The 26437-nt window shown below is 36.2% G+C and overlaps 1 protein-coding gene across 6 annotated transcripts in view; it reads left to right on the forward strand.

Annotated features, from left to right (window-relative positions):
* The first annotated feature begins 8680 nt into the window (after window positions 1-8680).
* Window positions 8681-26437, forward strand: part of LOC121246750 (chromatin structure-remodeling complex protein SYD) — a 34507-nt gene continuing 16750 nt past the window's right edge. For 4 of the 6 annotated variants that reach the window (XM_041145007.1, XM_041145010.1, XM_041145009.1 and 1 more), the window contains exons 1-14: window positions 8681-8839; window positions 16701-16815; window positions 16924-16985; window positions 18420-18535; window positions 18637-19269; window positions 19610-19755; window positions 22296-22462; window positions 22561-22625; window positions 22687-23280; window positions 23380-23439; window positions 23546-23721; window positions 25677-25774; window positions 25858-26043; window positions 26194-26374. In XM_041145007.1, coding sequence (XP_041000941.1) covers window positions 16711-16815; window positions 16924-16985; window positions 18420-18535; window positions 18637-19269; window positions 19610-19755; window positions 22296-22462; window positions 22561-22625; window positions 22687-23280; window positions 23380-23439; window positions 23546-23721; window positions 25677-25774; window positions 25858-26043; window positions 26194-26374 — 2589 coding nt within the window. In that variant the 5' untranslated portion in view covers window positions 8681-8839; window positions 16701-16710. Of the gene's footprint in view, window positions 8840-16683; window positions 16816-16923; window positions 16986-18419; window positions 18536-18636; window positions 19270-19609; window positions 19756-22295; window positions 22463-22560; window positions 22626-22686; window positions 23281-23379; window positions 23440-23545; window positions 23722-25676; window positions 25775-25857; window positions 26044-26193; window positions 26375-26437 lie in introns of all 6 variants that reach the window. The other 2 variants (XM_041145011.1, XM_041145008.1) reach the window with 2 other exon arrangements.

The raw sequence follows: 26437 nt of genomic DNA on the forward strand, positions 1-26437 counted from the left end.
TAAAGATAGAGGAAGGAAAGAGACAAAAGTCGACCAATTGAGAAGACTTCTTATAGAGACAAAAGTTTGCCAATTGGTAAGGTTAAGATATGAGCAGACCCATAAGAATAAGAATTGACTAAGCCTTTGATTAGATTCAAAATTCACTTTAATTCATCTCATTTTATTATTATAATTTTTTTAAATTTTTATATAAAATATAATAAATAATTTAATTTTTTTAAATCTCAAAATAATATTAATATTAAAATAATATTTTAATAATATTTTATTCAATTCATCTAAAATCATCTCAACTCATTTTTGTATCGTCCTAAAATTTTAATTTAAGGAAAATATCTGAGGACTATGCTTTTGAAAGGTAAGAACAACATGCGAACAGGTCCACTTGACTGAGTTCAGATTCGTAACCTTAGCACTAAGGGAAGGCCCTGTCAGACAATCGACACAAGCAAAGCTTTAAACGAACCAAAAGTGAGCAAGCAAAGCTTCAGGCGAACCAAAATTGAGCAAGCACAACCTTGGACAGGCAATGGGCCTTGAAATGAGTAACAAGCGAGCAAGTTTAAGGGCCTTGGAATGGTGATATGCAAGGCGCAAGTCCGGAAGTAAGCAAAGACTATTGGGCGAGCAAAGGGTAAGTGACTTGGAGTTCGAAACGTGTACTACGAGCGAGAAAAAATATAACTCAAGACACTAGGACGTGTCCCTCCCCCCCCCCCCCAAAAAAAAAAAGAAAGGTCTGGGTTAAGATGCGAAGTTCAAAATGAGTAAAGCGTGATTGACATAGATTCAGGAGTTCTCAAAGACCAACGGGTAACCTAACAAAAGACCAGACTCAAACGGTAACGTTTCTACAAGAAACACATGTGGGAAAGGAGGATCATAGACTCGAATATGTCTGACCATATACATGCATTTTCCACCACGTGGGCAGGGTCGGAACTAGGATTTGGTGTCTAGGGGGCGATCGGCAAAGTGTGCGGTATGTGTAAGCATAAGTAATATGTACTTTTTACACGTGACTGACTATATTAAAAAATAATCATACGTCATAAAATTATACAATTTTTTTCGATTTATTCATATTTTTCTAAACTTTAAGAAAAATTTATAGATTAAGAATAAACCTGAAAAATTATCTAATAATATAAAAGTCATTAGATTTTTTATTGTATAATTGTATTACTATTAATAAATGAATAAAAACAAGCATGTGAATAACTAATAAATTCTTTGCAAAAGAAAATAAATTCTTTACATACTCTCTATTTCTCTAGAAACGTCACATCAATCATCTAGCTAGATAAATTTGCTACCTCTCGTATGCAAGAATCTTCTAGATTTGTTTTAACTATTATATAAACTCTCTTAAAACTTCTAGCTAGTTAACTGATTAATATGTGGTTAAAACTATCTCAAAGGTTGTAAAGGAAGATTATGTACAAGTGATAGACAATAAATTTAATGAAGTCAAGAATGACCCAAATGAAAAATAAAAAATAAAAAAATCGTGTTACTATATATGTATGCTCAAAAAGACAATAAAAACTTATATACTATCATTGATATGAAACTAAACAAATTGCACAATGTACACCAAAGGCAAATAAAGAGAGATAGAAATGTCAAATCAAGATTATTATGTTAATGGACTTAAAGAAATTTGAGTGATATACTTTGTGTTTGAGTGTTGGGGGCAATCTTAAATATTTTAAGAATATTTACATTTAAAATTAAAATTATATAATATATAAGACTAATTTTTAAAATCCTTAGGGGGCTACCGCCCCCCCAATCTACAACATAGTTCCGCCCCTGCACATGGGTGACATTCACAAGTGGCAGACTGAACTCCTCATTCTCTTGGTCGAACATTTGAGATGTGCAAAACACATCATTTCCATCCTTGACAGTGTTGACACCCCTTTCATTCGACATACACCTAGAAAGTGGATTTTTGCCCATTTACCAGACAACCTACGTCGAGAATTGTGCAGCTTGTGAGAGGCAAATATTTTCGTATAAAAAGCACCTTGTCTTCAATCTTCATCTCACCTTGAGATCTTTAAAAATCCATAATCTCTCTCTCTCTCTCTCTCTCTCTCTCTCTCTCCCTCTCGTTTTGATCACCAAAAAAAAAAAAAAAAACGAAGTCCTAACTTCTCAACTGAACTCACACATTTACGCACTCGAACGTTGGAGTCTTCATCGAACCAGGGGAAGCTAAGACCATCAACGATCGACTCAATGAAAACTCACAGTTAAGGTAGGTTCTTTTCTACAACAACATTAACAATGTTGGATAATGACTATGAGCATGTCGTGGATCTTGAGTCCAATATTGATTTATTATGTGATGATTTGGGTATTTGATGCTCAATAACTTTTCAATGATTTATGAATACTTTATTTGCCCAGAGGCGAACATCTTAGTATGTATGCTCTTCGTTCTATTTACTTTTATATTTAAGTTCATTTTATTATATTCATTGTCATTACTTGCATTATTAGTTGCTGACTTGAGCTATAATTTATTGTGATTTTCTCGAAATCTCACTGTGGTATTCCCACTACGATTTGGCTCTTCGAAATCACAGGTTTTAATGTAGATATAAGAAACGAGGTGGGTTATGAGGAAGAGGAACTAGTGCAGCACGTGGATTAGTATGTAGATATATTCTCAATTTGAGTTATCACTCTATTGCAGTAATTGATAAACATGAAGTTTGTAAGTTAGCCTCTGAGTTGCACCAAAGAGCCGCCGAGAATCTGCAACTCCTACCCATCCTAAAATGGAAATGAGATGATATAGCAATGGACTTTGTTGTTGGGTTGCCAATGACTCCAAGTGGAAAGGACTCGGTGTGGGTGATCGTGACTAGGTTAGTGCCCATTTCCTTCCTGTTACCAACACGGATACTCTAGGGAAGTTGACCCAATTATGTGTTAGAACGATAGTAAGATTCCACAGGGTGCCTAACATTATAGTGTCGGATCGGGATCCAAGCTTCACTTCCCATTTCTGGAAGAGTCTAACAAGCAGCTATGTGCACCAGATTGAAATTTAGTAGTGCCTATTACTTATAGAGTGATGACCAATCGAAGCATACCATCCAAACTCTAAAGGATATGTTGAGAGCGTGTGCTATGGAATTCAGGGGTACTTGGGAGAATCATATACCTCTCATTGAGTTCCCTACAACAATAGTTACCACATGACTATACAAATGGCACCACATGAAGCCCTTTACGAGAGAAAGTGAGTATATGTTGCCCTTATGTTGGAATGAAGTTGGAGAAAGTAAGCTCATTGAGTGAGAGCTAATCTAAGAAATGAAAGACCGAGACAGGATCATACGAGAAAAGATGGTGGCAACACAAAGTCGATATAAGAGTTACTGACACGCAAAGAAGAGACTTGAACTTTAAGGAATGATATTGGGTGTACATCAAGATATCAATCATGAAGAGCATAAGATGATTTGGTAAGAATGAGAAGTTGAGTCTAAGGTATGTCAGACCTTACTAAGTGGTGGAAAAGATAGGTCTGGTGGGCCTATAGAGTTGCATTGCCAGCTAAATCTGGAGATGTGCAGGACATATTATACTTATAACTTCTCTACCCTAAGGAAGAGTTTCAAAAAGCAGGAACCCCAAATGGTTAACCTTGGCGAGATTCAACTTCAACCAAATCTACGTATAAAGAAATGTCAGTACAAATTCTAGATTGGAAGGATCAAATGTTAAGATCCAAGACAATACATTTGGTGAAGATGTTGTGGGGAAATCCAAAAACCCAAAAGATCAATGGTCGTATGTTACAAATGGAGTCATTAATACAACTTTAATTATTGGGTGAATGTGGTTTTATGTTTATGACAAAACTTAGGGGTGTGCAAAACCTCCGTCGGCTTTAACTTCACCCAACTTTTGCTCTGGCTCCGACGAAGTTGGAAAAATCGGAGTTTGGAGTCAGAGTTAGAGCCGACATTGGCGCCGACCTCCGAACTCTAACTCCAATATGTAAACTAAACATATTTAAAATTGTAATGTAAGTGTTATCCATCCGAGTGACTTAACGGTTGAGAGTGTTTTGCAAACAACCAATCTCGCGTTCGAGCTCCTATATAAACCGATTTCATTAAACTTTTTATTTTTATAAAACAACGCCATTTTCTACCCCATATATATTCATCTTTTCCCCTTCAACCAGAGAAAACCAATTTCAAAACCCTAAAATGGTCTCTTATTTCGACTGTGACTATCCTCTCTCTCCACTTCCTCCACCACTCACTCCTCCATGGCTTTGTATCACAGTCTCAATTTCTCAACCCTCAACTAGACTCTCATTCTCAGAAAAACCCATTTTTCTTTGCCCCCAATCTTAAAGCGTCTATCTATACTGTCATGGCTACACTTTTCGACCATTCCATCGAGCACAAAACACCACAATCTTGTGCTCTATTGCACTAATGCGAGCTTTGATAAGTAATATAACTACAATTTTTTTTTCACTTTTTTTGTTAAGATTGTGGGTTTGGTTGCTTTGTTTGGGATTTTGGATGAATATTTGGTGGAATTTAACTCTCTCTCTCTCTCTCTCTCTCTTAGTGGTTTCGACTTTGAATTCGGCAACTCCGATTGGAGTTAGAATCCGCTTCGATTCAAAGTCGGAACTCAATTTGACCTTCGACTTTGGTCGGAGTTGGGCATTCCAACTTCGTTTGAGTTGGAGCCTAACCCTAATGAAAATGTCTATTTATGTGGTATACCTATTTAAGCATTCTGAGTGGTAATGCTATGCACATCTCCAACTTCAACCAAATCTACCCATGAAGAAACGCCAGTACAAATTCTAGACTTGAAAGATCAAATATTAAGATCCAAAACAGTATACCTTTGGTAAAGGCATTGTGGGGAAATCCAGAAACCCAAGAGATCAACAATTGTACGTTATAAATGGAATTATTATTACAACTTTAATTATTGGGTGAATGCGTTTTTTTGTTTATGATTAAACTGTCTATTTTTGTGATATACCTATTTATGCATTCTGAGTGGCAACGCCATTGAAAAATTGCAGTCATCATGATGAGGGCCAAGCGAACCGCACGTAAATCTTTTCCCCCACCAGAGGTGATTAACTAATTCATCCATGATAGGTGTGAAGCGGCAAGACAACAGGAGGAGCAACAACAAACCGAGGGCGAGCACATAGTGCGCGCTCACTCGTTAACAGATGATGGAAGTTCACTAGCAAGCATGGAACCTGTCTGTTGGTTTGTATGGCCATCGACGTGTGCGAAGTTGGCCTCTATCGACCAAAAGGCTTGTGAAAATAGCAAGCTCACCACATTCGACACCTAACTTGCTTGTATAAGGCAACTACTAGCGTCAATCACAGTGTCGAATGGAGAAAGCTTAAGCACAAGGGAATGCAAAAAATAGTCACAGGTGTAAAATTCACATGGAGTTTAGGGCAAAATAAAGAGATACTTTTTGTCCCGGAAATGGGTCCCGAATTTGTGTCCCGAATGATTTTTTTTATACTTAGTGATTAAGAAAATATTTTTTTATGATGTTGTGAATTTTTAATTTTTTTTTTAGAAAATGTTTATGATGATTAAAAAAAATATAAAAAAATAGAAAAATGAAATAGATTGTTCAGGATCGTTATTCGGGATCCATTTTCGGTGAACGTAGCAATGCTCCAAAATAAAATACATAAAATAATTCACGAAAGGTGTAAAATTTATGGAAAATGTCATTGGTCCAAATATTGATTCAGGGGAGAGGAATCAACAAAGGCAAAAGTTGAATACCAAAATCTGAACGAGCCGAATGATGAACATAAAATCCATTCTTAAAAACGTCGAAAGCTAGACTTATAAATAATTTAAAGTATATGTTTAACTTGTAGACAATTTTTCACGTTTTCTCTTCTCATTGAGAAATCATATTTACAGTCATAGAATGTGCATATGTCGCACTTAATTTAAAAAAAAAAGTAAATATGAGATCTATATGAAAAATTAATTTTTTTAACTACATATCACACTCATTTTTAAAAGGAGTGCGACGTTTACACACTTTATAACTGCAAATATAGTTTGTAAATAATAATGATATAATTTGAGTTAAAATGTTTTATTGGGTTTTAAAAAAGAATAGATAAAAAGTTGAAAAAAATATTATAAACTTAAAAAACTGTTGAATATAACTTTTTTTTTAAATTTGAAAAACTTGTATTATTTTTTGTATTTTGATTATAAATCTGAAAAAGTTGTAATGATTAGGTAATGATTATATAAAAATGTTAAAAATTTAAAATTGATACGTGTTTTGTGTTTGAGTGATATTTGAGAATGAAATTATGAAAAATTTTGAAATGAGATAGGATGTTATCAACCCATCTCAATTACCAAACATGGTGGAAGGGCTCGTTTGGACACTAATATCTCATAATATATGTAAATAGTAATGAAATTATTTGAGTAAAATATGTTTTATTAGGTTTTGAGAAATAAAAGATAAAAAGTTGAATAAAAATATTATAAAATTAAAAAAGTTGTTTGAATATAATTTTTTAATATAATTTTTATTTTGAAATTTAAAAAAGTTGTATTATTTTTTGTGTTTTATATTGTAGTGATTATATAATGATTAGATAAAAAATTAAAAAGTGTTTTGTGTTTGAGAATGAAGTATTTGAAAATATTTGAGAATACTTATATTCCCAAACTAGCCCTAAATGATTGTTGATGGTAAAACTCATTCACAATACATCATTGTAGCATTGCTAAAAAGAGTAATGATAAATATAGTCATAGGTTATGCAAACGTTGCGTACTTATTTTAAAAAAAAGAAGGATATACTATTAAAAAAATATTTTTTTTTCAAGTGAGTTATTTACTTACTTTTTTTTTAAAAAAGAGTGCACGACATTTACGTACTCTATGACTGCAAATATAATTTATGTTACTGAAAAACAACTTGGCCTTGGACTTTAACTTGTAGTAGTGAAGCAAGCGCGACTATATGATATAGATAAATGAAAGAAAAATTATACTCATTATCCTCACATTACACATAATTTTTTAATTTTTAATTTTTTTTCTCTTACCAAATGTGTGTTGTATGGATGATGAGTAAAATAACTCAATTACTTCAAGAAGAATAAAAGAATAATACGCGTGGTATATGGATGATGAGTAGCAAAACTCATAAATGAAAATGTGAGAAGACTAAATAAAAGTTTTATCTCTCGTGAAAGGAGAATTATTAGATGCATAATTCTTTTTAGATTCAATTTGGAAAGTGAGATGAGATGAGATGATTTTAGATGAGTTGAATAAAATATTGTTATAATATTATTTTTTAATATTATTATTGTTTTGAGATTTAAAAAAATTTGAATTGTTTATTATATTTTGTGTGAGAATTTGTGAAAGTTGTAATGATGACATGAGACGAGACGAGACGAGACGAGTTGAGTTTATTTCTCAATCCAAATGGGGCCTAAGAAAAAACACAAGAAGCTCACACGACTTAGCCCCGTTTGGATAGTGAGATGAGATGAGATAATTTTAGATAAAAGTTGAATAAAATATTATTAGAATATTATTTATTATTATTATTATTGTTTTAGAATTTGAAAAAGTTGAATTGTTTATTATATTTTGTGTGAGAATCTGAGAAAGTTGTAATGATGAGATAAGATGTCATGATATGATATGAAACCGTTTCTGTATCCAAACAAAGTTATAATTTTTTTTGGATAGTGTAAAATAATGACTTATGCCTATAACAAACCGAAGTTATTTAAATGATATATAGAAAATAAATAAAACGTGATATATGAAAGTAACAATCATTAAGTAAAAGTTAATTTTTATAATATATTATAAATAAAAGATACAAAATTTATTAAGAATGCTGTAAGAATTTGATCTGATTATTCTACTTGTATGCTCTTAAATCATAATAAAATATCTATCAACGAAATTTGTTGTTTGTTTAGATAGTAAAATGAGATGAAAAGAATTGAGATTATTTATGAATAATAATGAAATTAATAGTTAAAATTAGATAAGATGATATGTGAATATAAGATGAGACAAAATGATTTTATCTCACTCCCGTATCCAAGCGATCTACATATATTTTTAATAGATCTAATTACTTTTTATAAAATCCCATAAAATCATCTTTAATCCTTTTTTTTAATCATAAAATTCTCAAAAAATCCCAACCAAATCTCCCAAGAGTGTGTAGCAAAGTGACTTTTATTGTTTGAATATTGAGGCAAGATGTGATAAAATATTTGCAAATAATATTGAAATTATTTGTGAATAGTAATAAAATGGTTAAAGTTCAGATATTTTATGAGATTTTGAAAAAGAAAGAGAGAAAAAATTGAATAAAAAATATTATAAAATTAAAATATTTATAATATAAGTTTATAATATTATTTTTATTTTAAAATTTAAAAAAATTGTAATAATTAAATAATGATGAAATAAAAAATAAAAAAATAAAATTTTAAAATTAAAACATATTTATATTTAAATAATATTTAGATGCGATGATATTCTATACAGGATTTTAAAGTAAAACAAGTATGACGTATGCACGTGTGAGCCATTGAATCGTGTTTGGTGTCGGCCTCTTTTTCTTTTTTGCAATCAGTCGGTCACTCCGATGCGATTAGAAGCCCCATTTCTTGGCGAGGGTTTACAATTGGGCAGAAGCACTCTATGTAGCTGACCTGCTCTTGCGTCTATCCCGTTACGATTTCCGGCGGATTCCGGGTTGGATCTCCGGTCAGGTGACCATGTATGTTCCTCCAGATGATCTTACATCCATAGGTTCCGTCTGTTTCACCTCAAAACGTTTTCCCGGAAAAAGATTTTTCCAAATGAGGAAATTATCCAACAATTTTTCTCCGTATGAAACGCTCAGTAGTTTTTGGTTGTTAGTGGTTTAAAAATACTCAGATTTATGGCTGAATTTCGAAGAATTGGTTCAGTTATTGAAAATCTCTCTCTCTCTCTCTGTCTCTCCCGACACTAGACGCACACACCCCTAAATATGTGCATATTTGTATGTAATATGTATCGTTAGTCTGTGTAAATATTGATATCTATGTTTTCTATGTAATGGATACAATGTTGCATAGAATAGTGTTTTCAGGATAGGCATGAAAAAAAGAATCGGTATGCCATATGTTTTTAGTGTTTAGGGTGTTGACGGTGAAGTATAGTATGGAGATGATTTTGAGAGTACAGAAAAGAAAATGAATGAATTTATATGTAATCTATCACCTAATGAAAATAAATTAAACCAAAAACTATTTTGGAAACCATCAAAACATAAAAAGCCTTAAGTTTGAGCAGTCACTGAGAGAGAAGTGTTGGCCCTATTGCACCGTACACAATTGCCTTATTAGCAATGCTGTTTTCTGACGGTGAATTCGGTGATTTTCTTTGCTTATTTGGTTTATGGAGTGAATTTTGGGTCCCTTGCTTGTTATTTTTGAGACAGTGCGGTATAATCTGCTTAGACTGTTTTATTTGTGCAAGAAAGATGGTGAATCGGTTGATCACTTGTTTTTGCATTGTGAGGTTGCAAAGACTTTTTGGGACGAGATTTTCAGCAGTTCGCTATTGCTTTGGTGATGCCCAAGATTGCGGTGGATCTCTTGGCTTGTTGGAAATGATTTATGGGTAGTCATCGCATTGCTGATATTTGGAAGATGATTCCTTTATGTTTGATGTGGTGCCTATAGCTAGAAAGGAATGAGCGGTGTTTTGATAATAGAGAACGCTCGTTGGGGAAATTTAGAGAGTTTTTCTTTCAAAATCTGTCTTTGGACGAAAGTTCTTGTATTGAATGGGGATAATCTTAATGATTTTCTTTTAGCATTTCCTAGCTCCTAGTCTCTAGCTTGTATTTAGCCTTTAGGTGTTTTTGCTTATTACTCTCTATGTACTTGGACTATGCCTATTTTCTTGCTTTAATCAAATCTCTTATTACTTATAAAACAAAGGATGTATTATATCCTTTATCTACCGTTAAGTTTTTTTTGATTTACTGCACTTTCATATATTTACATATTCAGTTTTTATAAGCATATTCATTTTACTCCTTTCAATTTATCAGCTTCTCTCTCTTCTCTCATGACTCTTCGTCTTCCTATTTCCGGTGCTTCTTACCGGGAATAATCCTTAATCTTACAAGTCTTTGTTTGTTTTCCTTCTTTTCTTCCAAGTTAAAATTTTCTCTTCGGGGCTTGGTGCTAATTCTTAGCAAGTTGAAGATGGAGCGTAGACTATGGATAGAAGCAAAGATGTTTGTTTTTCTTAGGAAAGGTGGCAATCTTTTTGCAGCGGGGGAAATCCAGAACTTTTTTTGTATTCTCTCTTTTCCAGTGGTTTTCTGCTATTGTATTGAAGGGAGGGAATGTTCATGAGTTTTTATCTTCTTTCTAGCCTACTAGAATGTAATTAGGTGTCTCACTTTGTATACTTCCTGTGTACTTGGGCATCGCCTAGTTTCATTAACATCAATAAAGATTATTACTTATCAAAAAAAAAAAAAGTGGCAATCTTTTTGTATTTTTGAGAAAAGTAGGAAGACAACGAAGTCTCTTTATCTTAGTGGAGGGATGGTGAATTGGATGGCTATGGTGGTGGAGTGTTTGAGGTCTTCTTGCAACATGGGATCTTGTTAGACTAGAAGGGAGGGGTTAGAGTTCTCTTGGTTCAATGCTGCCACAACTCGTATGGAGCTTTTGTGAAATTGGTTGAGTATGGTACTGGAATTTGGAAGGGCATTTTTGTGATCCCAGAAGGTTGGAAAGGGAGTGGATGGTCTGGTTTTGTGAGGAAAATGAGAGAGATGGTTGGTTTTCAACCCTTTGTTTTTGTTCTTGAGAATAGAGCTGCGATTAATAGTGGTGGTGCTACATAGGACTACAGTGGGAAAGAATTGATCAGGGGCACTTCAAGCATAGGGCTTCTTCTTCTCGTGAAGTTTCGTTCTTGTCGGTGTTGATGAAGCCGGTGACAGGGTTGACTGGTTCACCCTAGAATGGTGATAATGGCGATTATTGGAAGGATGGTCTTGTGCTGTAAGGAAGAAATAGTAAGGACAACTTGAAAGGTGTGTCCCGACATAATTGTAAAGATGGTAGTGTCGATGGTTGGCCTTTCGAGGCAATGCAGAAGTTCGGAGAAGTAGAGGGGTCATTATGGTATATTCAAGCAAAGATTATTGGCTGGAAGGACATGTTTGAAGCTTTGTTGAAGAAGGTAGATGGGGGGTTTTGGGCTTGGGTTACGAGTCTTTGGGTCATAAGGAGCCTAATAAGGTGACGGGGGAGTCTATTGGGCTTAAGGTTTTTAACGATTAGGACGGATATGAGCTGGACAAAGGCAACATCAATAGGCCTGTGAAGTGGTGGGTTAAGAATCAACAAGGGCTGCCGAGACCCAAGTGCTCAAAAAGCGTGGTGGCTTAGCCCAAACAAACGACGGCTCCAATGGCCGTGTCATCGACACAAAAAGGGTCGACGACGGCAGGCAACTCTTCTGGGGGTACTCCAACGTCAAGGTCTTCTCTGGTGATAGGGTTGCCAACACCTTCTCTAGTTTCCTTCGCTAGGAAGGATGCATCTCATTGTAAGGAGAGCAGAGAGGGGTTGATTCCCTCTTTTTCTTCGTCACAACAGTGTTATGGTGATATAGGGCAAGTTGTAAGGGGCAGGTAGTGGAAGAAGGTGATCGTAGTGAGGGGTTGAGGGTGTCTACCCCTGGGTTTGTCAAGAAGAATTTTTCTGGGGTACTTTGTACCCAGTTTAACAACTCAAATTTGCATATGGTTCTTAGTGGAGGGGAAGGATATGAGTTCGAGAATCTGGTGAGATAATTGAATCTCAAGAGGATTCTGTTACTGACCTTTTATGTTCAATTGCTCTAGGCATTGAATGGACTAATTTTTCCTCTGATTGAGTGCTGAGAAAGGTGGATGAAATTAAGGATTGTGTGGGGATCTCCTCTGATGGATTTGAGGAACAATTTAGAGCTCTTCTTATAGCTATTGAAGCTAGTCAACCATCATTGGCATGGTCTTCTTCAAAAAAGGAGAGGGAATTGAAGAGATTATTGTGTTCCATCAACTATAATGTAAGGGAAGGGAGTGCGCATAGAGGTAAAGGTAAGGAGAGGGATGCCAACTATCATCTATGAAACCAAAGATCATTTCTTGGAATGTTTGGGGGCTAAATGATTTTCGAAAATGTCTCCGGGTGAAGAATTTAATACGTAAGTGGAGGGCTGATGTAATTTGCTTTCAGGAAACCAAATTGAAGTTTATTAATCAAACTATTGTTAATCGTTTGTGGAGCTGTCATTATGTTGAGTGGGTTGCGATAGTTTTAAATGGGGCTTTGGGAGGCATCATTGTTATGTGGGATAGGGGGGGTTGTGGAATCGATAGAACTTTATGTGGGAGAATATGTGGTGGCTTGTCTTAGTGGAGGGGAAGGATATGAGTTCGAGAATCTGGTGAGATAATTGAATCTCAGGAGGATTCTGTTACTGACCTTTTATGTTCAATTGCTCTAGGCATTGAATGGACTAATTTTTCCTCTGATTGAGTGCTGAGAAAGGTGGATGAAATTAAGGATTGTGTGGGGATCTCCTGTGATGGATTTGAGGAACAATTTAGAGCTCTCCTTATAGCTATTGAAGCTAGTCAACCATCATTGGCATGGTCTTCTTCAAAAAAGGAGAGGGAATTGAAGAGATTATTGTGTTCCATCAACTATAATGTAAGGGAAGGGAGTGCGCATAGAGGTAAAGGTAAGGAGAGGGATGCCAACTATCATCTATGAAACCAAAGATCATTTCTTGGAATGTTTGGGGGCTAAATGATTTTCGAAAATGTCTCCGGGTGAAGAATTTAATACGTAAGTGGAGGGCTGATGTAATTTGCTTTCAGGAAACCAAATTGAAGTTTATTAATCAAACTATTGTCAATCGTTTGTGGAGCTGTCATTATGTTGAGTGGGTTGCGATAGTTTTAAATGGGGCTTTGGGAGGCATCATTGTTATGTGGGATAGGGGGGGTTGTGGAATCGATAGAACTTTATGTGGGAGAATATGTGGTGGCTTGTCGTTTTAAGAATGTGGATGACGGTTTTGAATGGGCTTTTGCGGGTGGTTATGGCCCTGGTGTGGGATGAAATGGCGGGTCTTTGCTGTTGGTGGGATCTTCCTTGGTGTTTTGGTGGGGATTTCAACATTACTCGGTTTCCTAGTGATCGAGTGGGGGATTCTCACATTTATCCTGCAATGATGTCTTTTCAGATCTCATTTTTGAGCTGGATCTTATTGATTTACCTATGGCGGGTGAGGATTTTACGTGGTCTAATGGGAGGGCATGGTCTAGGCTGGACAGTTTTTGGTTTCTTCTTTCTTGGTAAGCACATTTTCCTGATTTATATCAGAAGAGGCTTCCAAGGATTTGTTCTGATCATTATTCCATTATTTTGGACTGTGGGGGCATTAATGGAGCGCGTAGGTACTTTATATTTGAAAATACGTGGCTGGAGGATGACGACTTTGTGGATAGGGTGGTCTTTGTACCATTTTTCTGGTACTTGAGTTTTGTTTTGGCTGGAAAATAAAAACTTTAAAACAAGACTTGAAGAAATAGAATTTGGAAAATCAGAGGAAGCATCTCTTGGAACAGCTGCTGCAGTTTTTGGAGGATAAGGAGTTGTTGGGGGAAATTTCAGGTGAGGATATGGAGTGAAAAAGAGGGGTGGTTGCTGATTTAGAGAAGATCACTCATATGGAGGAAATTTCTTGGAGGTAGAAATCCCGGGCTCTTTGGTTGAAGGAAGGCGACAAGTGTACAAAGTTTTTTTTACCAAATGGCGAACTTTCATAGAAGAAATAATGCCATTGAGGTTCTTCATGTAGGTGATTGTATTCTTTCGGATCATTTGACTATTAAGGAACATATTGTGAATTTTTATGAGAAACTTTTTCAGGAGGAATACTCTTAGAGACCTAAGTTGGATGGGCTGGTTTTTGAGTCCATTGACCAGTTTGGTGCAAAGTGGTTGGAGAGAGCTTTTGAAGAAGAGAAAGCACTTGATGTGGTTAGAGGAATGACGAGGGATAAAGCTCCGGGCCTGGATGGTTTTTCTATGGCTTTTTTTAAGCTTGTTGGGATATTGTGCGAGAGGATGTTATGAAGGTTTTTCTTGAATTTCATTTATTTATGAAATTTAAGAAAGTCTTAATGCTACATTTATTGCACTTATTCCTAAAAAAATGGGGGCTGTGGAAATGAGGGATTTTCGGCCTATTAGTTTGGTCAATGGGGGTGTACAAGATCATTTCCAAGGTGTTAGCTAACTACATGAGTGTGGTGATGGAAAATATTATTTTGAAATCTTAGAATGCATTTGTGAAGGGAAGACAAATTCTTGATTCGGTTTTCAAGAAAAGTGGTGATGGAAAAGGCATATGATCATGTTAACTGGGAGTTTCTCTTGTACTTCTTGGGAAATATGATTTTGGAGAGAAGTGTTGATGGATTAAGCATTGTATTTCGACGGTTAGATTCTCAATTTTGGTGAATGGTTCCCCGGTTGGTTTCTTCAATAGTTCATGTGGCTTAAGACAAAGGGTCTCATTTTCTTTTTGTTATTGTTATGGATGCTTTGAGCAGAATGATTGAAGTGGCGATGGATGGGAGTTTAGAATTAAGTTATGTAAGTCTGAAATAGTTCCAGTGGGTTCTGTATTGAATATTTTGGATTTGGCTAATATATTGGGTTGTAAGGTACGTTACCTTTGAGATATCTTGGTCTTCCTTTGGGCACTTCTCACAAATCTTTGATGATTTGGGATGGTATGATTGAGAAGATTGAGATGAGGTTGGTGGAAAAGGATATATTTGTCTAAAGGGGGAAGATTTTGATAAGGAGTGCGTTGTCTAATCTTCCAACGTATTTCCTTTCTATTTTTCCTTTGCCTGTGGGGTGCCAATAAAATTGTGGATTTTCCGGAATTTTTTGTGGGGAGGTAATGCAGGGAAAGAAAGTTTCACTTGGTTAGTTGGAACAATTTTTGCTCATTGGTTTCTTGTGGATGATTGGGGTTTGAAATTTGAGGCTTTTCAAGAAAGTTTTTCTTGGGAAATGGCTATGGAGGTATCACCTTGAGAGGGATGCGTTATGGAGAAATATTTTTGATGTTAAATATGGGAGGATGTGAGGGAGTTGGTGTTCTAATGAAGTTAGAGGAGTGTATGGGGTGGGTTTATGGATGTCTATTTGGATGGGTTGGGGGGAAAATGTCAATCATTTTAAATACAAGGTGGGTGATGGATCATGGGATAAGGATTAATTTTTGTCATGATATTTGGTATGGGGTTTCGGCTCTTAAGAATGTTTATCCCTCCCTCTTTAGGATTGTTAGGGATCAAAATGCTGCAGTGGCTGATTCCTTTATTTCTTTAAACAATAATCTCCAATGGAATGCCAATTTTATTAGAGATGTGCATGATTGGGAAGTGAATGTTGTCTCTATTTTTTTGGAAGATTATATGATATGAAGATTGTTCAGAGAAGGGAGGATAGGTTGCTGTGGATTCATGTAGGAAATTCCAGATTTTCGAGTAGCTCCTTTTATAAGGCATTAACTTGTCATTGTGTCAATAAATTCTCTTGGAAGTGCATTTGGAGATCTAAGGTGTCTATTAAGGTTGCATTTTTCTGCTGGTTAGCAGCCCTTGGAAAAATTTTGAACACGGATAACTTGAAAAAGTGTGGATTATTTGTTTTGGATTGGTGCTTCATGTGTAAGAAAGATGGTGAATCTATTGACCATCTATTTCTTCATTGTGAGGTGGCTAAGACTTTGTGGGATGAGATTTTTGGTAGGACGGGTATTGCTTGGGTGATGCCTAAGCAAGTGGTGGATCTTTTTGCATGTTGGCATGGTTTTAAGGGGAGTCATTGCATTGTTGACATATGGAAGATGATCCCTTCATGTTTGAATGGTGCTTATGGTTGGAAAGGAATGGTCGGTGCTTTGAAGATAGAGAATGCTCGATGGGAGAACTTAGAGAGTTTTTCTTTAGTACTTTGTGTATTTGGGCAAAGGTTATTGTATTGAATGGAGATAATCTTCATGATTTGCTTTTAGCCTATTCTAGTACCTAACTTGTATTTATGTGTTTTCTCTTGTATACTTCTTGTGTACTTGGGCTATGCCTATTTACTTGTCAATAAAATTCTCGTATTACTTATAAAAAATGAATATATATATATATATTCAGTTTTTTGTTGCACGTGGTTAAGAAGTAATTTCATTCACTTTACCAGAATGTATTACTTAGCATGCTAACACACATCCTTTTATATGAAACACATGAGTTTGTGATAATGTTGCCTGTTTTAGGCTTGTCTAACTGTTTATGCAAAACTAATACACTGAAATAGTCTTAATTGTTTCAACATATAATATTCTGCATTGTTTTGGCATGTTACAGCTTATCATAATAGATGGCATCCTAAATAATCATGTTACAGGGTGCTTCGAATTTCACATCATAAACCAGCCTGGTTATTGTTTTAATTTAATATTTTGTTTGATTAGTTGCTGTTGCATTGTAGTTCAAGTGAGATGGCAGCTTCACATAATGTCGAGATGGAGGCTGCCAAGTTTCTTCAGAAACTTATTCAAGAATCTAAAGATGAACCTGCAAAATTGGCTACAAAACTTTATGTGGTGCGTTAGGTTTTTCTTAAATAAACTTTCTCAATGGCTTTCATTACTTTTGCTGTGTAATGCCATAATTTTATGGGCGTCTATATTTGCTATCATTGAGCCTTTCAGATATTGCAACATATGAAATCTAGTGGCAAGGAACATTCAATGCCATATCAAGTAATATCAAGGTAAAGAGTTTGAATCCATTCATAATTTTGTTTTATTTCTTCTGCCTCGAGTTGTCTTTTTGGAACTGCAAAAAATTGTAAAAGATGGACCAATCTATTCCTGCTAAGAAAGAAGTAAAGAAGAAGGAGCAGAAAAAACTACTTTTTTTTATAAGTAAATGATTATATTGATATGAATAGGCATAGCCCAAGTAAACAAGATGGTATACAAAAGGTCACACCTAGTTAGAGAGAAGTAATGGAAACAAGAAAATCATGGAAATCGAGGCCACGACAATCTACAGCTGTGGCCCAAAGAAAAAGAGTGCTAACAAAAAATGATCTATTTTGATCTGCTATGGAATTATTGACTGCTGCAAAACTAGCAACTAGCTCACGAGAATAATTTTCCCTAGCACTACTGCTCTGACCGTATATTTTCAGATCTTTTAAAAAGTTTGTGTTGTGGACATCACTTGAGATTCTGTTAAGCTAGTTTCTTGAGGCTCTAAGAAATTAAGATCCCCCTGAACATGGTAGACAACCAAATATTTAAATCAAATTATATAGACTAAGTTTTTCAGATATGCAACTACATATGAGCTCTGATAAAAAGTAGTTAGTTAACTTTGCAACTCTTTTTTGAAGTAGTTTCTACTTTGAGAAACAAACATAAATCTGATGTTACAATAAATGGCTTGTAAAAAACTGATAAATATAATCACAATAGTAACCAATCCAGGAGGATCAAGTTGCAATATCCCTTTATTATACCTGGCTGAGTTATCCCAACTAGAACAAAGCAACTACGAACATGCAATGAGGAGTTCTAGGACCCATTTTAAAACAAGAAAACAAGAACAGAGCATACCCATAACTTTGTCATGGCATAGCATAGATATGGTGAGCGAAAGCAAGAAAAGAGATGGCAAATGATTGAGAAAAATGAAGGGGAATGCTTACCAGAGACATGGACTGGGGCTGTGGGTAGATGGAAAATAGAGAGGGATGGGCATGGATGAGGAGTTCTTAAGGCACAGAAATTTTGAGCTGAAAATAGAGGCGCTTTGTTTTTTTTTTTTTTCTAATAAAAATAGCATATGTCAGTGCTACATTAGTGTGTGGGAATGCTTTTGTAAATGTATATGTAGAGATAGAATTTCTCCACCAATAATTGCACACATGGGGCTTGTAATCTAACATAGAACTCCATCAAAGAAAAAACATCTAGCATGGAACGTGCTACTTGATGAGAGTTTCCCCCCAGTCTTTGCTGTCTTAGTTGATCTTGTGTTTAATTTAACGTGTGATAGTCCCTGTTAACTTTGTTATCATCGTTGTTTTTGGCATTTGTATAGTAGCAGGTGGAGATTGCAACTTGTTAACCCAAGTGCTTAATCTTGATTGATTCGATGCGGTTCATTTTCTTTCTTCCAACACTTTTTTTTTTTTTAGGGCCATGGAGACTGTTATTGATCAACATGGCCTTGACATTGAAGCTTTGAAGCTATCACGCCTTCCTTTGACCAGTGGTAATCAAATGGGTGATTCAACATCTGCTCAGTTTGCTGGTAAAAGTCTTGTATTCAAACTGGTATTGATGTTAAAATTGCTTACACTGGGGTGCATCATTTAGGATTAACCGTTTATAAATGGGAACAATTCTATTTAGGGTCATCACAACCAGGCGGGGTTGCAAAAGATTCAAAAGTGGGCTTGGCCGAAAATGAGATGTCTAAAGTTGACCCATTTACTTCAAACAGGCCACCTGTTGGCCCAAGCAGTGCAGGACATGATTATTATCAAGGATCTGTGGCTCATCGGAATAGTCAGTCTTTTGATCATGAAAGCCCATGTAGTTTGGATTCTAGGTCTGCCAACTCAAAATCACAAGAAAGGCAGCAGAGAGATGGTAAAAAAGTCACCACAAAGAGGAAGAGGGGAGATACATCATTACAAGTGGAACAGAATATTGATAACAAACTTGATACTCGAAATGCTGTTGTCAATCCAAGGAAGGGGAAGATGAACAAGGTTGAACCACCTGCGAGTCTTTCAGTTAAAGGGGGTGAGAATACCAACTTTAATGTGGTTCCAAGTAGTGGCCAAATGGAACATTTTGCATCTTTGTCTGGTAACATGAGACCAACGCTTAGAGCCAAGCAAGAGGGCCAGCATATGATAGAAAAGCAGATGGAGTCGGCAAATATAAGCAATTCAATGCGGTTTTCTTCTAATGTTGCTCCTGGTAATATGACAGCAGAGATTCCGACACAGCAGTCAACAGCTCCGTCTCTTGGAACAAGTAAGGAGATGCAAATATCTTGTGTCAATTTCATGGATTTAAATTCGTTGAAAAAATATACATCTAAGTTTTATAACTGAAAATCTGGAAATGTTTCAAATTTATTCAGGATCATGTAACCAGCATGTTAAATAATCTAATTCTAATGATATTGGATGGTTCATGTTGGTCTTGATTAAATTATGTCAGAAAGTCTATTCTGGAGTAATATAGTTTCTTTTGGTTTACCCCCAATATTTGGGATTGAAAATTGCCCATTTAGGAGCTGAAGATTTTGGTCTAAATTTGTCCTGGGACTGAATAATGATATCTCTTATGAAGTATTGCTGGAATTTCACAGGTGCTTTTGGAAAGGTTCAGGGAGGGATGCCTGTTGCCTCTAGCTCTTATCCGGCAGTAGACCCAGGATTCTCAAGTCCAATGCAATTCAGTGGTTCTTTGGGGCCTGGAGTAGGAAGTTCTAACATATCAGTCGATGCGAACAAGGTTGTTCAGGCACCTACTTTCTATTCACGATTATGGTGTAGAAGAAGAATTATCTATATTTCTTTCTTTCATGGTTTTTTGTCCTCTCTGGCAGTTTCTTTGCTTAAAGACTAATAGTTTTTGGATGTCAACTTCAAATACATAAATTCTCTTTGAGAGATGAAAACTTCTTTGGTGCTCAAAAGTGCTTGGATGGAAAATGAAAAATTTTCCTAGAAGGTCAAGAATTTTTTAGTACTGAAACAAGGCATAAACTGTTTGGTGGGAGCTTTTTCTTGAACTGGGACTGATAGTTTTACTCTTCATTTAGCAACTGGCCCTCTTGCATGACAAAAACAAGGGATAAAATCTGCCTGTTGATGTTGTGGAAACTGTGATATTAGGTGGCTGGTATGCAAAGCTTGCATATTGGTTAATCCATATGTATTCCTCAAATTTGGTGTATTTGAATTTAGGGAAATCATCACAATGAGAATGCTAGAAAAGTTGGCTGTGGGAGCCTCTTTTGCCCTTTGAGGTGCTCCTATGCCTTATCAATTCTAATAAGATCATTGATAACTTATAAAAAAAATTCTTGAGGTGCTCCTCTTTTATGTTCACATTTTCTCTTGTTCTCAGTGAATTTAAAAAAAAAAGGAAAATGAAATAAGTTGACTGTAGGAGCAATTTGGATTATTGAGTGAATTATATAGTCTTCCTAAAGTTTTCTCTAACATGTTTTGTATATTAGTTCTGTAGAATGTTTTATTTTCCTAACCTCGGAAGTTTTTGCGGTCACGAAGATAGCATTGCTATATTGTCTTATATGTATTTTAAATGTGAAATGGATGGGAAGTTAGTTCTAAGGTCTTATCAAAAGCTAGTTCAAAGTTATTTGTCTATATTGTAGGGCTGTATTCTGTTTGAAATGGATGGAAACCCTGTTCAAATTTTTTCTCCCCTCTTTCCTAGAAAAAGGCGGTTAGCACCCTCCCCTACCCGGACGAGGTGGAAAATGAAAACCCCAGCCCTGTGCTGACCTCCTGTCCACCTGTACCTGCTGAACAGGCGGGCGGATTACTCAAAACTCCATTTGGCACCCCGCCAATAAACTCCAGCCAAACAAGACCACCTTCGAAGCGACCATCTGTCTCTGTGCGTGGCATCCAAAATCCAAACAACAAACAACCATAGATCCAAACCTCTGACTCTGGAACTCATGACACCCATGGCTGTGGGTCTCTTGGGCTGGAATTCAAGAGACTCACGACCACCCATGGTCATGGGTCTCTCGGCCTGGAATAAGAAGAAGAGAGGAGAAATGCATGTCGGCTGGCTGGTAGTTCTTTTTAAGAACTTACATGAAGGTTAAGTGGGCTTGCCACCTGCCCGCTTAACCAAATAACAAATTATATTCTGCCCTCTCAGTCCACTGGGCAGGTTGGGTGGGTCTGGGTGACCTGCCTCCCAGCCTTACTCCTTCCCTTTGTCTTTTCACTAATTTCACATAGACTTATATTGACGTGGAATTTGATTTCAAATTTGTCTATCTGCATCTTCTCTTGTTCAATCTTTATGCATTTAGTGTTCTAGCTTGCTTTTGAAATGGATGACCAAATACTATTATGTTAGAATTTCATTCTTTTCTAATTACTTTTTCCACGAATATGCTTGTATGGTGCTGGGAATGGGAAGTGCAAATTTTCAAGATACATGTTTACTTTTATGTTCTTACGATTCATAGAATTGAATTGAGCTATATTGATAAGTCCTATTTTATGCTCTTTGGTTTGTGAGGGAATGAGGCACTTATTGGATTGATCCACATAATACTCTTTTAGGTCTTAATTTTTGTATTTATTAGGGATTGGCGACTACTTTAGCTTCCTCTTGCTGCAATGTGTGATAATGTTAGACCCCCTCTTTCACTGCAGTCTAAGTTGCACAATTTATTTTTTCTGTACTTCTTTTTAAGTGTCTCCTGTGTACTTGGGCTATGCCTATTCCTCATCAATAAAATCTTTATTTGCTGATAAAAAAAGTGTCTTCAGTGATAAGAAATGGTGTAGGAAGAAAGAAGATTATATGCTCTCCAGCCTAAAATGTATCTTATTTTCCTTTTGTGTATGTAGATACACACTTCAAAAAGGTCAAACCCTTATTGTCTTCATCTTCTTTAGGTATTTTGTTAAAGTAGTGTACCGACTCTTTTCTATTTAACTTGTTGCTGTTTTAAAGCAAGACTCCCATTATAGGATGGAGGGAGCAGGAAAAGAGATGAAGGGAGATCTCATTCAAATAATACTTGTTTCTAGAAGATTATTACAGTTGATTTCTTTTTGCTCAACATATTTTTAGTGCCCACAAGTCAATCTTACTTATGGTCATTTTTAATTCCTAGTGGGCTCACTCTTTTCTTTATGCTTGGTTTTTGTGTTGTGATCTTATTGATGTAGATGTTGTTTGAAAATTTTCCCTCATGTATCATCATATCTAACTCCACCATAAAAGCTTTGCATGTGCACCAACTTGCCAGCATAACTTAATGTTTTTGTCAATAGAGTGGCAGGCAAAACAGTGTTTCTGAAATGAGTATGCTTAGGGGTGGGGCTACTAGAGATACAGGGAAAGCTCCACTTCCCCATGCTCCCATGGCCTCTGGCATGCCTTTCAGAGAACAACAGTTGAAACAGCTTAGAGCCCAGTGCCTTGTCTTTTTAGCATTCAGGTTGGTGGCATTTCTTTAGCATTTGTTTTTGCTTTTCCTTATAGAAACTCTCCAGTTTCAAAGTTAGGTTGTTATAAGCAGTGGTTTTCTATTTGCAGAAATGGTTTGTTGCCAAAGAAGCTGCATCTTGAAATTGCACTTGGAAATTTCTTCCCTAAAGAAGGTAACTAATATTTATTAATTTTTCTTGATTGGTCTTCACTCATTGACTTGGAAGAATTCAGGTGGCAATACAGATGGACCTTGCAAGGAGCTGATTGACCATAAAGGGAAAGCTCAGTCTTTGAATGAGCCAAGTAGCAATCCTGATGTTATGATGCCGTTTGTAAGGCTCAACACAGCAAGGGAAACTGATATAATCCCTCCAGTTGCCTCATCTACTGGAAGACTCATGGAGGCTGACTCCTTCCCAAAAGAAGGTGAGAGTCTAAAAGTGTCAGAGGACAAAAATGGTCCAACTTCTGACATTTCTGTACTTGCAGAGGAAAAGAAACATGTTATAGTTGCGAGAAAACCTGAGGCTGTAACACATAGTCAGGAAATAGCAGCTTCACAGGCATATCTAAGCATGGGATCACAGCACCCAGATTCTTTCGATATGAGGGGGGCATTTGCTGTTAGTAATCCTGTGGAAGATGTTGAGATTGGCCATCAGCAAGTTGGAAGAGCTAACCTAGCTGCTTCTACAATGGGCATCAATAAGCATATGAACCCAGAGATAAGTAGCTGGACTGGAATTGGCATTCATAATGAAGTTTCTAGAGGTCCCTTACTGGCCCCTTCTCCTCAGTATGAATCCATGCCAGAAAGAAAAGATGGTAATCCTAGTCATTTTCAAAACCTTGGTACTTGTAATGGATGTGCAGATAATCATTCATCTTCTTTTTCACTAAAAGAGCATTTGAAATCTGTTTCAGGAGTTGACAACGATCATCAAACTGCAATTCAAATGAAGGATGCCAATGTGATGTCAAAAAGTAAGAACCATGGCTATAAATTGGTCCACAAAACAATTCCTATTGATGACATGCTAAAATTTGGTATTTTTTACCTATAAAAAATGGTTTTTTTTCTTCCCTGCAGAACAAGATGAGGAAGATCAGTCAGTATTTGCTGATATGTCACCTTCTCCGAAGTACACCATGTCAGAAAAATGGATTATGGATCAGCAGAAAAAGAAACTCCTAGTTGAGCAAAGTTGGGCACTGAAACAGCAAAAGGCAAAGCAAAGAATTGCCACTTGTTTTCACAAATTAAAGGTTTGTTATAAAACTTGTACATTGGTGCTTGTGCATCAATAAGCATGGATAAAGATGATGTTAACTTTTCTGGTTACTTCATTTTCTTTAATAAGTAAGAATTCTGGTTACTTCTTTAAAGATGCCTCTGTTATTTTCCCGTCTTTGGAATGGTATTGATTGTTAATTATTTATTTATTAGTATTAGTGCAGGATAATTTTTTTGATTGGTAAACAAGATTTTATTGATATTAGTGCCAAATAATTGATCTGTAGATCAATGGAACAAGATCTTCAATTTTATCAACTTGGGTTCATAGTGTTAAAGGACTGGGCTTTTTTTCTTTGAAGAGGCATTTTGGCATTGCTGGGTTTCAGGCTTTTAGGCAATGTTTGATGCAATGGTAGCCTTGAACTACCTGATTAAAAGGATCTTTTGCTGGCTCGAAGGGTTAGCCTTTGTGAAAGAATAGCCAGTCCTTAGTCTAATTTTTTCATCAGATCTATATGTTATTTTCCAAGAAAGGGATTTTTAGTGTTCACTCTTTCTATAATGGTCTTATTCCTCAAAATAACAACCTCTTTCCTTTGATGAGCATGCGGCAGACTATGGTCCCTTCGAGAGCTGTGTTGTTTGATTGATTGGTTCTACGTGTAAGAGGAGTGAAGAGTCTGTTGATCATCTTTACTCCATTGAGATGTTGTTAGTGCTTTGTGGAATGACTTCTTCAGTTGGTTTGGTTTGGCTTGTGTCACCTCTAGAAGAAGAGTGAACCTTTCTTACTCTTGGAGGTTGTTAGGTGGCATCTCACAAATTGAAGCAGTGTGGAATATAGTTCCTGCTTGCTTCATATGGTGTATTGGAGGAAACAATGATATAGATTTTGAGGACAGTGAACTGACACTGTAGGAATACAAAACTTTATTTCACAATACTTCTATCCTTTGCACAGATTCTGTAGACTTTAATAGGCTGAATTTTGTGACTTTCTTTTATCTTTTTCCTAGTCTAGATAGACGTCTCTCTTGTATACTTAATTCTTGCTTGGGTTGTGCCTTTTGCGCTTCTTAATGAAATTTTATTACTTATCTAAAAAGGAAGGTCTTTTGCTTGGGAGAAGAGGGGGGGGGGGGGGGGGGGGGTGCATAGGCCCTCAGCAAAGAGTTTCCCACAAGTGCACCTCGGGTAATTCAATGGAAAAATCCTCCAGTCCGATGACCCCCAGAGATTGTTTGCACCCATTGGGATTCGAACCTTAGACCTTGGAGGGAGCATACCACCAAGGCCAAGGCCTTTACCACTTGAGCCAACCCCTAGAGGTTGCAATGGACAATCTAAAAATGCCAAATCATTGTTATGGATTGGTTTGTGTGCGCAAAAAGAGTGGGGAGCCTGTTGACCATTTATTAGTTCATTGTGAAATTACCATGACTCTATGGAATGACTTATTCCCTAGAGTGGAGTTAGCTTGGGTGATGCTGAGAAGGGCGGTTGATTTTCTACCAAATTGGAGAGGGCTTCATGGTAATTCACAAATTGCAGCAATTTGGATGATGGCCCCGGCTCGTCTATGGTGGTGCCTTTGGATGGAGAGGAATGAAAGAAGTTTTGAAGATTGTAGGCGGTCAATGGACGGGCTTAGAACATTGTTCTTTAATACTTGGTCAATTGCAATAGATTTTAATGACCAGAATATTCATGACTTTCTTGTATCCCTACACAATCATGCTTAGGTGTTGCTCTTGTATATGTCCAGTGTACTTGAGCTATGCCTATTTTTCTCTTATATGCGGATTAAAAAAATGTGTATGTACTATGCACATATATATGCACATACATATACATTTACATATGTATGTATATATATATATATATATGTTGCTAAGCAGAATGCATTGAAAATATGCTTTGTTAGTAGGGCAATCTTTGTAAAAATACTTGACTTTGCATTTGGCCCATGTTATTTATGGTGCAGGAAAACGTGAGCTCATCTGAAGATATATCTGCAAAAACCAAAAGTGTCATAGAACTGAAAAAACTGCAACTGCTGGATCTTCAACGCCGTCTCAGGAGGTAATGGCGCTTTCTTAAGTTGCTTACAAAAATTATTTATTTTCTTTATTATGCTGACACTAAATTTATTTTGCTGCATTCAGGGATTTTCTGAATGATTTCTTCAAACCAATTACAACTGAAATGGATCGCTTGAAATCGTGTAAGAAACATAAACATGGTAGGAGGATAAAACAAATTGAAAAGTTTGAGCAGAAAATGAAGGAAGAGCGACAAAAGAGAATTCGTGAGAGGCAAAAGGAGTTCTTCAGTGAGATTGAAGTTCACAAGTATGCATTTTGTCTCTTCAGTCAAGACTATTTGGTTTGCACATTTTATCTTATGATGCAACTGTTGGTTTCTTCATGTGTTTCTTAATCATGGTGCTTTTTTAGCACAATGTGTACACTTGTTGACCCACTTGATAACCTGAACTTTAGGGAAAGACTCGATGATGTATTCAAAATTAGGAGAGAACGTTGGAAAGGTTTTAATAAGTATGCGAAGGAGTTCCATAAAAGAAAGGAACGCATTCATCGGGAAAAGATTGATAGAATCCAGCGTGAAAAGATTAACTTATTGAAGATCAATGATGTGGAGGGTTATCTGCGAATGGTGCAGGTTTGATTACTCTTGCTAGGTTTTTTATGGATGTTAAGGCAGCAGGATCATTTTATTCGTCTT

This window comes from Juglans microcarpa x Juglans regia, chromosome 1S, assembly GCF_004785595.1.
Source record: "Juglans microcarpa x Juglans regia isolate MS1-56 chromosome 1S, Jm3101_v1.0, whole genome shotgun sequence".
In the NCBI taxonomy this organism is placed as follows: domain Eukaryota; kingdom Viridiplantae; phylum Streptophyta; class Magnoliopsida; order Fagales; family Juglandaceae; genus Juglans; species Juglans microcarpa x Juglans regia.